The following is a 15919-nucleotide window of genomic DNA, read 5'->3' as shown; positions in this document are numbered from 1 at the left end:
TGCTGCAATTTTCAAGGTACAAGGTAGATTAATTTATAATTTTACAACAGGGTAGTGTCACAAGAGTAAGTTAAGTTCCCTTTATGCCCTCGTAAAAACAACCTCGGTTGTAATTCTGGCAGGTCAGAAATAATGGTCAGCTTTTCAATGAAATCCATTGTATTGTAAAGTGTAGTGAGCTCGTATTAATGCTCCTGAAGTATTACTTTTTGTTGTAACTGCTACAGTCTCGACTCTGGACTTTCAAGTAGAATTTCACAAAGTAACACTGCACATTTTTTTTGTCAACATGTTTGAGGCCATAACCATCATCTAGAATTGTCAGTGGATATTCTACTCCAGTCAAAATAATTACTTCCATGAAACGCTTTAATGAACCATGTGTTACAGTGCACCTCACAGGGCAACAAAAGAAAGAAAAAGAGAGGGAAACTGCAACTAATTTAAACATGTGGTTTGATTTAATGCAACATGCAAGAGCATAAAACTGTACGGTGCCTTCCCAGCATGCCCGTTTTTCAAAATATAAATATTGCTCAGAACTGAAGGAATAAAAGATTAAAAACGCACATTTACAGTATAGATTCCCTTGCTGTGCATTTATTAATGCACTGAGATGATTTATCTCTTCGGGATCTACTTCTTACATCAAAATGAGCTCTCATCTGCACCCGAGCACTACACAAACTCCTCACATGTGAAGTGCTGAAGCCATTTATGGGGCTATGCATCACCTGCAGCACAAGCAGCCGACAGTGCTGGGCTGAGATGACAGAAATAAGAATCTAATGAAAGCAAACACACTTGAGAAACAGCTTCCTCTCCGTGTATCAGACAGGTCTAATATTACCTAGGGACATGCCGTGATTTTTAAGAACTGTGGTAAACACTGATTATTGTAATCAAACATTGATCTGCCATGTAAAGTTAAGAGTCTGTCACAAATCACCTCTTCTAGTTTGGCAGACACAGATTTCCCTCTCTGACAGCACTCAAACCAAACGCTGTTCCTGCAGCCTTAAATTCTGTGATTCCTGTTTATTTTTATGTTCCCTCTGTCACCTCTGGAGGAACATTATGAATACAATTTCACTGGATTGGGAACTGGCCAATTGTTATTTATTATTATCAGCTTAGATGGCTGTAAGGAGCTTTGTGATGATTTTAGTCAGTTTTATCTTCTATAAAAAAGGCTCTGTGTTACTGCTGAGGTCATGGGGTTAATTCATTATTTCATATAATCTCCTCAAAAGATGATTTTCTGTTGTGTTTTAATGTTGCTGAGGCTTTTAGATGATTTACAGTCTTCCCCTTGGTCGATTTTGTTCATATTTAACAAGGTAGGATTATGGAGGACGAGATAATATTTAGTATTCGCTGTTTTACCTAAACGCTTCAGTTAATTAGGCAGGATTTCAGAATTTGTGAAAGCTGGACAAAACCATTACAATATACACAGACTCTAACCTGCAGCTAAACTGGGTGGTTTAAATGAGGAGGGAGACGATTCTTCCTTTGGAAGTTTGGGAAACTTCTCTCAGCTAAAGTGCTCTGAAACTGAGCCTTTCTGGGTTTTTCTGCTGCTGACCTCCTGAACCGCGACCCATCTAAATATCGTGGTGCTGGATTGCTATTGAACGGAAGAAGGATATTTTACCGACTCAAGCATTCAATTCATGACAGGAAGTGTTTTCCACCAAATTAGCTCTGTTTCTTCAACTGGTTCTTTTCAGGATTCTTGTAACCGTTTCTATCCAGCGATCCAGCCCTGTTTCCACCAGTTTTGAACAGAACCATTGTAATCAAGGCTGTTGCTGAACACGACCTGTAGGATAAGACACAACTACTTTGGATCCAACGAAAACCAGCTCAGTTCCAGCTGGTAACCAACTTTTTGGGCTCCGAACCAATTTTTTTGGGGGGGTCAAAATGCTCTAAACTGTTCAAAACTGAGCCGGTTCCCTGTTGGTGGAAAAGTGACTTCTAAGGCCCACTACCTGGTTGTCGTGCTGGATTTTGCAGACTCGGAAGAAAACAAGTAGAAAACAACACACAATAGTTCAGCCACAAGTTAGAAAAAGAATGAAATGCATCTTTTCCTGCTTGTTTCTACAACAATGACCTCGAGTGCACTCACAATAACAGTGCACACACCCGCAGAGGAGAAGGCGTTCAGTTTGGTGACGTTAGGCTCTATTACAGTCAGTATAACACATGTAAAACAGAGATAGTGAGCATTTATTACCCACCCACTGAGTGCAGCGCTGCTCAGCCAAAGGAACTCAGTGGTCGGAGGCAGTAATTGTCTCAGTATCTCCAGATACCAGGGGCAGCACTGAGGGATTTGTTTGCATTGATTATAATGCAGGCCACCCTCCATTTTTCATAGTAAATTGTGTTTCTTCTTACTCTTCTTCAGCCCAGTGGCATTTTTCTTCTACCTTTAAAACGTCAGCAGAAAGATTGCTTACCATCTGTGTTTGTATTTTCAACGTTCTTTCAGTAACAAAGTTTGAAGGTCCAACTTCTATCAGATATATTGGGTCAAGGCTGTGCTGCAGCTCACTCTGACCTCCCTGTACTTAATATGTTTTCTGGGGGGATATGTGGGATTCCAAAAGCCAAAAAACAGCTTTGCAGAGAGAACTGAATGAATAAAATACAATCCTAAACCTTCTAAACCTTCATCTCGCTGCCAACAGACCATCAAATAATGTTTGTGAATATTTTTTTGCTGGGTTGAAGCCTCAAAGGGAAACCTGGGCAGGAAGAACAGAATGAATTAATGGTCTCTTCTTTAGCAGTTGCCAAATGGAGGAATTTCTTTAAACAGCAGCTTTGACCCCCCCATGTCTCTCTGTCTTCCAGGTGTTATCCATCTGTCCCAAGGACATGCGGGCCGACATCTGTGTCCACCTCAACAGGAAGGTATGTATCTACGGTTTTCCAGTAGACACGCATTAGTTTTATCACAGCGCTTCACTCTGAAACAAGATGGATAGTGTGAGTTCTCTTTGTTGTCTGAAAGGCTTGATGTATGTAAATACTTTTAGAGCCACTATGTGTAGACCTTTATGTGATTATAGACTCCCCTGATGGCATACATTCATGTTTTTTATAGAAAAATGAGACACGAGATAAAGATAAAAATTGACATAAATTACTTTGAAATCCTACACGAGGGGTTTTAACAAAGTTGAAATAAAAACAATGTGCGACTATAAAACTGTGTCTTTGATAGGATGTGATACAAAATGCAAGTGCAACTACAAGCACTTGCGTGTGTGGCCTTGTTTGAAAGAACGTTCTCCAAACACCTGAATCTGCCACGAAACCCATATTAAACTATCCTCACACAACAACTGAGTGCCAGTCCTTGGGTGCATTTATTACATAACTAAATGCAGGCTAGCTGGAAGCGCAGTTAGAAGCTGCTGGGCATCACTTGACACGACTGATATGGGTCCCAGAACTTTGGCAGACTCGAATTACTGAACTGGCATTGAACAAAGGACACCTTCACTTGTGTAACCACCACCTCCAATGACAAGTACTAGTCACTAAAATTAGTCTTGTCATTCAGAGTGGACACTTACGGTGCCTCTCTCTTTCAAAAAGGAAATATATTATACTTAAACAAGGGCATTTAAAGCTGACTTAGACGTCTTTTAAGGGTTCTAGGTTAAGGTGATGGTGCTTTTAAGCAGCATGGACTTGAACTGATTTTCAACCTGAATTTATGTCCATGCAATTTGATTGTTTCCTCTTGCAAGAATACACCGTTCCTCACAATCGAACATAAATGAGGTTGCTTTTGCAAATAAAGCTGATCAGAAAATTAGAAATAAAAAGAGAGAGAAAAATGTAGCAAAAAATGCAAATGTGGTGCTCATTAAACCCCATAGTCCAACGAAAGTAATTAAGAAGACAGTACGTGGTAAAACTAAATAAGTTAGTTTAGTCAAGTTTAGTAAACACTGTTAAAATTTGCAGATTTCCTAAATATACAAACCCCAAATTAATGAACACAACATATTCATAAGTTACAAAGTAGAAGTCAGTAAAAATAAAACTCCTGCTACTGTTGGAGATATGCCCGGCTTTGTCTTTTGCTCCCGATATGCTTCTAGTGTCAGTTAATGACTGAATGTGAAAGTAAGCTCTCCATCCAAAGAAAACTGGCCTCACAAACCGTCTTTAGCATTTTCTTCCCCCCTTTGATGTAAAGCCTCACAAACCAGCCATGTTCATAAACACGGCGTGTGCAGTTTAACAATGTCACATTAGAGGATTTGGGGCTTTTGTAGTCCTCAGACTTCAAACACTTCAGTCACTTTGTGCTGCAGTTTAGGACTGCTGACAGAGGGCCAACTGCTGTCCCCACTAAACAAAAGTCCTAACTCAAAGGACACAGTTGTGACAGTCTGGCGACATTGTTATGAGGGATTATTTCCTGATCATTATTTCTGAGAGCTTCAGGTGATTGACAAGAAGCACTGACATTAAAACACTCAACTCATCTCATTGAAAGAAGGAATAGACCTAATGAAGGCTTCACTGTGACTGTTAGAGATTCTCTCACTGTGTGGAAGCTGTTTTTCATTTCTGGATGGATATCAGCAAATGACTAGTTCTGCAGAGGTGAGAGAAGTTAGAGGAAGACCTGTATGAAGAAAAGACAACATACTTTAATTTACAGTTGAAAAAGCAGTTTCATACTGAGGATTTTATTTATAATAATAATAATAATAATACATTTTATTTATAAGCGCTTTTATAAATACTCAAAGACACTTTACATAAAAACATAAAAGCAGCAAAACAACATCAAATAGTAAAACATTAAAAACACATCAGACTAAGCTAAACATTAAAAGCAATTTTAAAAAGGTGTGTTTTTGTCAGTGATTTGAATGTTGGAAGGTCGGTACAGTCACGGATGTGTTTGGGGAGAGAGTTCCAGAGGGAGGGGGCAGCTACAGAGAACGCTCTGTCGCCCTAGGTTCGGTGCTTGGTCCGGGGTGGAGGAGTCGGGAGGTTTGCTTCAGATGAGCGAAGGCTACGGGATGGATTGTGGCGATGGAGCAGGTCAGTGAGGTAGGAAGGAGCTTGGTTATGGAGGGCTTTGTGTGTAAGGAGGAGGATTTTGAACTGAATGCGCTGTGGAACTGGGAGCCAATGGAGGTTCTGGAGGACGGGAGTGATGTGATCACGGGTGCGGGTGTGGGTGAGCATACGTGCAGCGGAGTTTTGGATGTACTGTAGCTTATTTAGAGTTTTGGATGGTGTGCCATAGAGGATGCTGTTGCAGTAGTCGATTCTGGAGGTGATGAAGGCGTGGATGAGGGTTTCAGCAGCAGAGAAGGAGAGTGATGGGGAAGACGGGCAATGTTCTTGAGATGAAATAAGGGCAGTTCTGGTGATTTGGTTTATGTGATGTTCAAAGGAGAGGTTATTGTCAAAGATGACTCCGAGGTTGCGACTGTGGGGGGATGGAGACAGGGTGGAGCTGTCAATGGTGAGGTGGAAACTGTCTGTGGTTTTGGTGAGGGATTTGGGGCCGATAATGATAAGGTCTGATAGAAGGTCCAGTGTGGATTTAGTGGCATCTCACTTGCTTCACCTTCCCTTTCCTTTCATGACTATGTCCCTCGAACTTGTTGAAATATCTTGCTCTCTATTTGATGGACAAAGCTGTTAAATTCATGCCAATGCAAAACCACTTAATAGTCTAACTTTTTGGGGAGCTGAATATATTTCTGGTAAAGAGGTGTCTGTGTTTTAAAGTTGTAGGTTAGCTGTAATCTGAATAAGTCAGATTTTTATCAGGTTATATTTTCCTTTTTTAACATGGGGCATAAATAAATAAATAAATGAGGCACAGAATACAACAAAAATCTCAACATATCATTCCTGTACCCCCGCCTACAAAAACCCTCTGAGTCATCTCCACCAAAGACAGAAATAATACAAAATGTTGATAATGCAACCCAACAGCCAATCCACGAGAGGATATGGTGTCACGCTTTCACTTGCCTGTATGAAGGTGCAGTATGAAGGGTTTGGGTCAAACAAACACATCATTTTCAGCCAGGAGACTGCTGTTCCAGTCCCGTGTTGACTTGTTAGTTATGTAACATACTTAAAATAGCATAACTTGCAGCTTTCTTCAACTTAACCATTCTGTTGCCTAAAACTAACCAAACTGCGACCTCAGCAAGCTTTATTTTAAAAGTTGAAAATTACACACTTTCATCACAGCAAGATGAAAAACCATTAGTAGGTCAATAAAAAGTTAAAATAATTTGAAATTTGAGGTTTAAGATTCAAACAATCCACAACTTTCAAGGTAAAATTGCTGCAAAAGATCAATCATTGCTTTCTCCACTGGAAAAACCAACCAGCAATAACCAATTCTCACTGTGGTCACGTGTAGGAAGACTTAGACTGTGGTTAGGGTGTTAGACTGTGAGGGTTAGGGTTAGGATGTTAGACTGTGAGGGTTAGGGGTTAGGGTTAGGGTGTTAGACTGTGAGGGTTAGGGGCTAGGGTTAGGGTGTTAGACTGTGAGGGTTAGGGGCTAGGGTTAGGGTGTTAGACTGTGAGGGTTAGGGGTTAGGGACTGTTATTGTAGCAACAGATAATAACCATCAACTTCCTGCCCTCGTACTCAGGTGTTCAACGAACATCCTGCATTCCGGTTAGCCAGTGACGGCTGCCTGCGCTCGCTGGCGGTGGAGTTTCAGACCACTCACTGCGCCCCCGGAGACCTGATCTTCCACGCCGGAGAGAGCGTCGACACCCTGTGTTTCGTTGTGTCGGGGTCACTGGAGGTCATCCAGGACGACGAGGTCATCGCCATCTTAGGTATGTGGTCATGAGAAGGTGTTGTCATTGTATATGTTGCCGATCTCTAAAATGTGATTGCAAATTTGGGGTTCTGGACATTTGCAACAATCCTGCACACTTGTGATTTTTATTGACAAAAGCAATTAGTTGCAGCCGAAGTGTGGATTTAACTCTGTTTGGAGGAAGAAATCAACCCTCTTTTCAATACTAACTGTTGTTAATCATGCAACATTAAAACATCCATGTGAAAATTCATGTAAGTCAAAAGAAAGAAGGAGAATCATTCTGGACAAGAGAAATAGAAGTACATTTCAAATAATCAGTGAATCAGTGATTCTTTTGTGTCTCAGGCAGCTGGTGTCAAAAAGAAGACAGAACATTAGATGAATGAAATGAATAAGAGAAACAAATAAACAAATACAACATCCTTTGGGTTTGGAGCTGTTGGAGAGAAGATCATCCCGCTGACACTCTGATGTGTTTTATTTTTAGAAGGCAAGAATACCTGGCTTGTTTTGGGGGTTTTTTGGTCAATGGTGAGACAATTTTGACCTTTCCCAGCAGATCAGAACAGTCTCTTCACACATACAGAAAACCACGTAATCCTTCAGCTGAAGTGAAATGTGAATGACGACAGCGACATACTTAGGTTATTTTTATACAATGTAAAATACACACACTGCTCACACCGAAAGCAAAGGGACGCACTTGATAGCTGAGTCATTTAATTGTTACATTTAAAGACAGCAGTAAGCTGACGTTGTTTCTGGCTTTCAAACCTCATAACTGCTGCTGTACATATTGCTCTCTGCAGCCAAGTGCTGTAATATTCATGAGGAGGAGAAGAACGAGGGAACTGGAAAGGAAAAATAAGACACTAACAGAGATGACGTTGGATGGGAGGAAGACAAGCACTGATAGCATTGATGGCAAAAATGGCTGCAGCATCCAGTGTAGTGCACATTCTCATAACCATCAGTTGGCCCCAGATGAGTGTTTACTGACAGCGAATAACAAGGAGGAGAGCTATTACAACGGAAGAAGAATGAATGCAAAGCTGCACAGCAAATTGTTTGCTGCGCTCATTTGGTGTGTAGATGTTTCTCTCGTACTCTCACACACACAAACTACTAACCAACAAACAAATGAGTCAGTCTGACAGTCCCTGTTGAGATTTAAAACTTAAGCACTGACTGTTGGAGCTTACTAGCTTATGGCGGGACAGTCGTGTTAAAAACATTATTCAGGGTTGGTTGGTTAAAGCAGCCATTCATCTAGAGTAATGAATCCTGGTTGAAAAACTGAAGTCTAAAAGCAAACATTAATTACGAATTGCATTCTGTCTATATCTGTCTTATTGGTTCTACCGGTTACGTAAGGGATAATGCTTGACAAGGTGTCCATTATCAGGAATTAATTTACTCTGCTAAGTCCATTAACTCCCGATTATGGACAAGGGCATTATCCCGCTTATACCACGGTCCCTTGCCAAAGAAAAAAACACAAGATCATTATTTTAAATTTTCATGCGTTTTTCAATCAAAATCTAAAGATTTCATAACTCTGTTCACCTGGTGACACCTGAGGTCCTTCCTAATACCTGGAAGAATCATTACCATCCCATAATGTTCTAATGCAATGGAAACATTCACTAATCCAGTAAATAGGACGGAACATATATATATATATATATATATAATATATAAAAAAAACGGGAGACGGTTCTCCCACTTATGTAACGAGACAGAGAGCTAATGCTATGCTAGCAGGATTCAAAGTCAATAAAACTGCATACAGTCGACAAACAGTAATATATTGACAGTATGTTAAACAACAAGACGAGCTAGCTATCAGCTGTGTCATTGTCTCCAAATCAATATCAAAATTGGACCATAGTTATAAATCTTAATAGCGCACAACTACACTTCATGCAGAAGGTCAAAGTTCTGCTCTAACTGATGGTCAGAGCTACAAAAACTAAATCCTACTTTGTATTAATTTCTAATCCTTGAATCTAGAATCTAGCAGAGGTATCCTGTTCAATGTTTCTCTCTTAAAGACATTCTCTGTATCCACATCACCCTGATATATCATTGTATTATAAAGATGTTCTACTGAGCATGGAAGCAAGCAAGTGCAGAGCGACATGATCATCCCATTGCGCTGGCGTTAGTCTGATATTCATCCTTCCTTTAGCTCTGGTTTGGTCTCCACCGACACTCTTCAGCTCCTAAATGCTCCACTTTCTTCACCAGCCAGTCTCTAACTGTGTCTGCTGGTTGGTGCTGAGCAGGCAGTGTGCGGTGGGTTTATCAGAGCTTGTTTGGTGAAAACAGCTGTACCTGTACTGTAAACCCAAAAAAGAGGCTCAGAGTTGGTGATAATTCTTTTAAGGCTTTGTTTTCTAGTTTAAAAATATATATGGTTTTAAAACCTGCTTGTATCAGCGTGTTCTTCCTCTCCTTGTTTATTACAGCAGTTGACTGAAATATTAGTTTTAATTGGTAAAAAAAAAAGACAAAACCATGAAGACATTACAAATATATACATATTTTTGCAGATAAGGCCATATAATCTATAATAAATCAGTGTTACATTATCATAGACGATAGCCACAGAAACAGCTGTAACCCCAGACTGTAGCGAGATTGTGATGTGTGCTGCTGAGTTGCTGGCATGCAAGTTAGTGATCCATTATGTTAGAGCTGTAGATCCTCTGCAGCAGATAGTGGGAATCTGTTGCAGCTGCAAAATAAAAACTTGCACTATGTGAGAGAAAGAAGAGGATAAAGTGTGGAAAAAATAGCAAAGAGATGATGTGAAGATATGTACCAGACAAAACATAAAAGAGGGAGAGAGATGGGAAGGAAGGAAGAGAAGAGACAGTGCATAGTAAAAGCATGACAGGGTGTTTGTGTTGCTTCCTCACTTCCTGAACTTCATTAGGAGGTGGAGTCGGACGGGGCAGCTTCATAAAGAGAATATTGGATGATAAATTGCTGCATCGCAGTGATCAATCAATCACCTAGCTGTCATCGGGAGCTGCTGTTGCTACGGAGGGATGGATCGGGTCAGAAGAAGAATATATTCTCAACATGTCTGCTGTTGTTTTCCTCTTCTTTCTGATGTTTCCTCCTCACGTTTTGAATTAGTTGAGCTTTTAGAATTGTCAGAGCTCAGCGTCACACAGAGAGTAGAAGGAAGGTGAGGAAGCTTGTGTTGAGGAGCATCAGTGGGAACATCTGGACCCCGTTCACCAAAGCTGAGACTCACTTTTGTCATTTTTAAAACTTCACAAATATCTGCTTTGTTTGCAGAAATATATTGGAAACTGCATCAAAGATAAGTGGCAGACAGTAAAGTAAGCAGAGCGATCGATAACGTCTCTGGTAGTTTTTTTGCTTTGGTCAACTACTTCCTTTCTTGGATTTCTAGATTGGCGAGTACCCGTTGCCTTCGTTGGGTCGGTTAGGTTGGTTTAGGTATGAGGAGTGAGATTGGTCAGGGTCAATCAGAGGCAGAGTGGGGCAGGTCATGACTTGAAAATTCTGACTAAATATATTAATGATAATATATCGTCGTCAACAAACCTTAATCACGTGACGAAAACGAGACGAGACGCAACGTAAATGGTGGTCATGTGACGGAAACTATAATCAAATATATAATGCAATATTGTTGACGAATAAAAATGGGACTAAATGTGGTTTGCAAAATAAAAACCGCTAAAATATCTCTTCATTTTCGTTGACCAAAACGAGACGAGACGAAATGTAATAACGTTATTTCGTCTCGCTATTATTATTATTTTGCAATATTTCTGTTTCCTGAGTCTCGGGGCTGCATCAGCACACTGCCAACGTCCCCCCCCCCTTTTTTTTTTTTTAAAATGTTTTTGGGGTGTTTTTTTTTAAAAAAAAAAAAAAAAAAAAAATTTATTTTTGAAAAAAAAAAAAAAAAAATTAAATTTTATTTTTTTTTTTTTTTTTTTTTTTTTTTTTTTTTTAATTTTTTGTGTGTGTTCTTCTTAAATGTTTGGTGGGTAAAATAAATATGTTGTAAATTCATTTCAGAGTGTCTTCCGTGTTTGGAATTGAATGTATTCTTGAGTCTATAAGGTAACAATAATATAATAATAAGTTAACCTTGTTTGACTTGTGAAATGGGTGACTTAAAGAACATTTTGGTTTTGTCTATACTATACTAGGTACTACTGGGTTAAATAGAATTGCATTACTAAAAAGAGACTAAAATACAATTTTCATTGACTAAAACTAGACTAAAATGTCATCAGTTTTCGTCGACTAAAACTAGACAAAAATAGTCATGGATAATTCTGACTAAAATAAGACTAAAATGCTCAGACTTTTAGTCGACTAAAACTTGACTAGACTAAAAAGAGTATAAATGTGACTAAAACTAATACAGTTTGACACAAAGACTAGACTAAAACTAAAATTAAAACAGGCTGCCAAAAACAACATTACTTGACACCATCCTGGGAAAAGAAGAATGGCTTCGTGTTCTTAGATATGCTATCATTCAAGGACCCTTTGGGGTCCACAGACTTCGTTTTGGGTAACGACTTAACTCCCTAACTCCCTAATTGGATAGATTGCAAGTTGTTGTCAAACTTTGCATCGCATAGCAACCGGAAACCTGCTCCAGTCCTTAACAACAATGCTTACAGCTGCAGTTTGAACGGGAGAACAAAGCTGCTGTCTGATCGCAGCATCAAGAGGGAGAAAAAGATGGCGGGTAGATGGAGGGAGAAGGACGAGGAGGTGGAAGGAGAAGAGTTGGAAAGAGGGAGAGGAATAGATTGAAGGTTGAAGGAAACAGTGGGTGTAAGGGGAAGTCAGATAAGGGGTTTGTCTTCACAGCATTAAAAGGAGGCTTCGTTCTAAAATATCAGTTCCCTCTTGAAAGTTCTCCTTTTCCTCGCGACAGCCGTCCTGTTCTTTGCCAACTGCCTTTTTTCTGCTGTGCTGAGAAGGAAAAGGAAGTTCTGCCAGCAGCAGACAACATGTTGGGAAACAGAAAGCAGGAATGAAAAAGAGAGAGAGAGAGAGAGAGAGAGAGAGAGAGAAAGACAGAGATAGATGTATAGGTAGAATAAAAGAAAGATGTTTTTGAATGTTTTCATCATTTATCACAGTCGTTTATACCGTTCAATGTAGATCCAGAGGGAAAGGATGGAGGACAACGTTCTTTAATGATCAAACCTTTAAAGAAAAGGATTTTTTTTGTTTTTATGGAGGTTTATGGAGTATTATAAGAAGAAATTCAGAGATTAACTTAACATTCGTCTTAAGTAGCCTACATTCAGGGTTTTGGAAGACTTTAGTGTTTTTTTCAGAAGTAGGTTTCTTGTGGTTGTTTTGTTGATCTACAGTTTGTCTCCATCTACACCTGGCAACTAATTTTATTATTCTGTTTCAAAAATTTTTACTTGAGTGAATCAATGCCAGACTCTTTAGCTTAATTCACAAAAGTATACATTAAAGCAGTAGTTCCCAACCTTTGTACTTAAGAGACCACTTTTCTATCATTGAGTAATCAGTCAACCCCTGAACTACGGACATTTCATATTATATTCATAACAGAACAATAACAGTAAAGAACCACTGATGAACTGTACAAAGAATCCAAACAGTGACAAATGTAAGGTTTTCTTCTAATTTTATTAGCTCTTTGGTTTAGGTTTGGTTGGTTTTAACTTTTCTAATGCAGGACGAGGCTGAGAGTGAAGGCTCTGTGAATATAGCTGTTCAAGTCTTCAAAGTTTAGATTTTCAATAATAATCTAAACTTTAAAAATAATAATTTCAGTTAGTTTCCTTAACAGAAATACATACAATGCTGGGATACAGGTCTACTGTGTATATTTTCTTGTGGGGGTCCCGACTCCCAGGTTGGGAACCACTGCACAGATTCTTTCCGATTTCTTAGACATCTTTGTAAAAGTAACGTTCCACCTCTCAGGATAGCTTGCATTGAAACGTGTGCGTACTGCAGGGAGACGCCACCGCAGTAATGGCGACTTGTTTATTCGTGTACACATGCTCTCTATTCTCATATGTTTTGCATTTTTTCTCTCTGACACACACACACACACACACACACACACACACACACACACACTGACTGCATAAATGAGCAGTTGCTGAGCGCAGAAGGGGGTAGATAAGATAGGGATGGGATGGGGGGGGGGATTTTGGGATTCTCACCCTCTCAAATGATCTTTTTCTCGTTTTTGAAATGCATTAAGCTTGTGGAGGAGGAGGTTTGAATGAAGGAAAAGAGCTGGAGGAGGACAAGGGAGAAATAAGGCGAATTATATGGAAATAGAAAAGGAGGCAGAGGATGGAGGAGGAAGAAAAGGTGTTGGAAGTTGATGGCTTTAGTAGAAAGAATGGCAGCATAGGCAGAAGGCTGACTTGCATGGGAAGGAGGTAAGGAACAGATGACAAGCAGATAAAGAGAAAAGATTGGAGGTGGACAGTTAAAAAAAAAAGAGGGAGACAGAGAAAGAAAAGGTTAGAAGGGTGGCGTTTTTGAGGAGCGATTGAGAGAGAATTGAAAGATGGAGAAAATGAGGAGCAGAGGAGGATGGAGGGGAGAGTGTGTCGGTTGTGGTTTTAAAGCCACTGATTTCCCCAGGCTGCTTACTGAGGCTGTAACACACTCTGCTCTCATTAGTGTCCAATGGCATCAGGTGGACACACACACACACACACACACACACACACACACACACACACACACACACACACACACCGAGCTGCAAAGGTACATATATACGAATGTCAGTGTGTATTTTTTTTATCACGGCTCTTTAATGTCTCCACGCACAGGCTGTGAAAATACGTTTTCTCTTGGGGGGACAGTAATAAATATATAATAAATAAATGCACACACACAATCACACACACGGCATCTCATACACAAGTGCAGATGAGTGAGCACGTAAACACACGCAAAAACATAACAATACTTTTCCCACAGTAACAAGGCAATACTGTGGCAGCTCCAGTAAATACTCATAAGTAATAACCTTCTCCTTTCCCATCATCCACCAGGCTTACGGTGTCCTTAACGAGACTCATTCACCGGCAGCTTTCATGTGTAACAGTGATGGAGATGTCAGTAGAAGAGGATTGTCTTGATTAAAAAGATCCTGACTCTGGAGGCTTGATAACGGTCCAGAATTAAGGGCCGTCCGAAACAATAACAATAACTATATATTCCACACTACAACTGTAATGACGACAGTGGTGAATAGTGACTGTACAGAGGACACAAGGTGAATTGTCTGTATTTGATGACCTGGGAACGAGGCCCTATCTAGAGCTAGTGTTTGGGCTACTGTGCAAACTTGGTGGTTCGAGATGTCGGACTTCAGTCGCCAGGAAGAGCACCGGGCTTTGAAGCCAATTTGACATCCATGGGCGAACTCCATAGAAAGGCGATCTGCAGCATCTGTAAATAAAAACGGGTCATTCTAAGGTAACAAACACAAAGTGATTCCTATATTCATTACATACACTAATTCCATTACTGATGATAGATCCTCCTTAATGTTACACACTGGACCTTTAAAAGCTTATATAAGATAATATTAGGGCGCAAATTACATATATAAAAACACAATTTTTTCCTCATATAAAACTGTTAAACAGTATTTTGTGGATGCTCACACTGTTATCATTATAGTTATCATTCTCGGTGTTGATGGCCTCTTCATCAATCCAATTAGTCCTTTAATGTGACCCTACAGACCTGCAGCACCCAGATAGAAGTCAATAAAATTCCTGTTTCTTTGTCAAAAGAACGTCAACAAGATCATTTGTTACATCGACTGGCAGTTGGAAGAAATGTTAAACTGGAGGTCAATTTGTCAAAAGGTGAAAACCATTAGTGCGACGAGCTTTCATGATTATCGATCAGTGACGCAGGCAGATGTATCTGCTTTGTGCCCGTGGCTCAGTTGGCAAACGCTTACAGAGGCTGGGCTATAAACCAAAACTTTACCAATATAGAATTTAAGAAATTACTGAGAATGTTGGATTGGAAATCGCAGTTGGAAAAAAAAGTTATCATAAGGTCTACTTACTTGTTTTTTTCTGAGCTCTTGGCTGAATTCTCCAAGCAGATGGAGGTTTGCAGTTCCAGTAAAAACTAAATGGATGAACTTCTCTGCCAAATTTTACACAAATTTTGCTGTGTTGAGTACAGATTTCCCAACTGTGTGTTTAAGTAAAGTTAGCTACCTTGCCAACTAAAAACAAAGTAGATCAACTTAATCGTGTATCTACTGACTCACAGCAACAACCACACCAAAGCGCTTCTATAATACAAATTTGATTTTGATTTTAACTCTGTTAAGACTGATTAAGATGGCTGTTGGTAGCAAATTCTCTTTTGTACCTGTAAATTTACCAAAGTTAAACTTAAAGTAAACTCTTTTACCGAAGCCAGTCAGAAGAGCCTTCAGTGCCGTTCTTTGTTCTTCTTTCAATGAGGAAATACTCTCCAGTTCTGATAGAACTGATGCAAGCAGCAGCTATGCTAACCTCTGTAACAGTCACTGCTCAAAGGACGCTGATTGGTCGGTGTGGTGTGGTTCGGACACAGGCGCATACCTTGGAACAAGGATTTTTGCGTGATCTCTCGGTTTTGTGAGTCCAGCTACCTCACAAGGTCATGGGTTCTCTGCCTCGAGTAAATACACTGATCACAGAGATTTTATTTAAATGAACTGAATCCGCTGAGAATGTTGACGGTCATATATACAAAGGTTACATGGTGACAAACTTACAGTTTAGCCCTGCTACTGGTACGGATGTAAAAATAGCTTAATCATCATTATGTTTGTCCCTGTTGTCACAGTCATATCATTTTTAAAGTGTTTGTTTTTTGATGCGTTATTTTTTTTTGGTCTCATTGCCAGGAGGGTGTAACTACGCCCCCTTTGGGTCGTGCTATAGATTAATGTGAGTAAGATAAGATAAGATAAGATATGATACCTTTATTTATCCCCCTCAGGAGAAATTCAGGTTGACACAGCA

The 15919-nt window shown here is 39.8% G+C and overlaps 1 protein-coding gene across 1 annotated transcript in view; it reads left to right on the top strand.

The window, feature by feature from the left end:
• The window catches only part of kcnh5b (potassium voltage-gated channel, subfamily H (eag-related), member 5b), a 151146-nt gene that overhangs the window by 87902 nt on the left and 47325 nt on the right, over positions 1–15919 (top strand). The window contains exons 10-11 of the mRNA XM_051387668.1: positions 2869–2928; positions 6675–6867. Coding sequence (XP_051243628.1) covers positions 2869–2928; positions 6675–6867 — 253 coding nt within the window. The remainder of the gene's footprint in view (positions 1–2868; positions 2929–6674; positions 6868–15919) is intronic.

This window comes from Dicentrarchus labrax, unplaced genomic scaffold, assembly GCF_905237075.1.
Source record: "Dicentrarchus labrax unplaced genomic scaffold, dlabrax2021, whole genome shotgun sequence".
Taxonomy (NCBI): domain Eukaryota; kingdom Metazoa; phylum Chordata; class Actinopteri; family Moronidae; genus Dicentrarchus; species Dicentrarchus labrax.
Note: the sequence above shows the minus strand (reverse complement) of the source record. Positions and strands in the feature narration are given on the sequence as shown.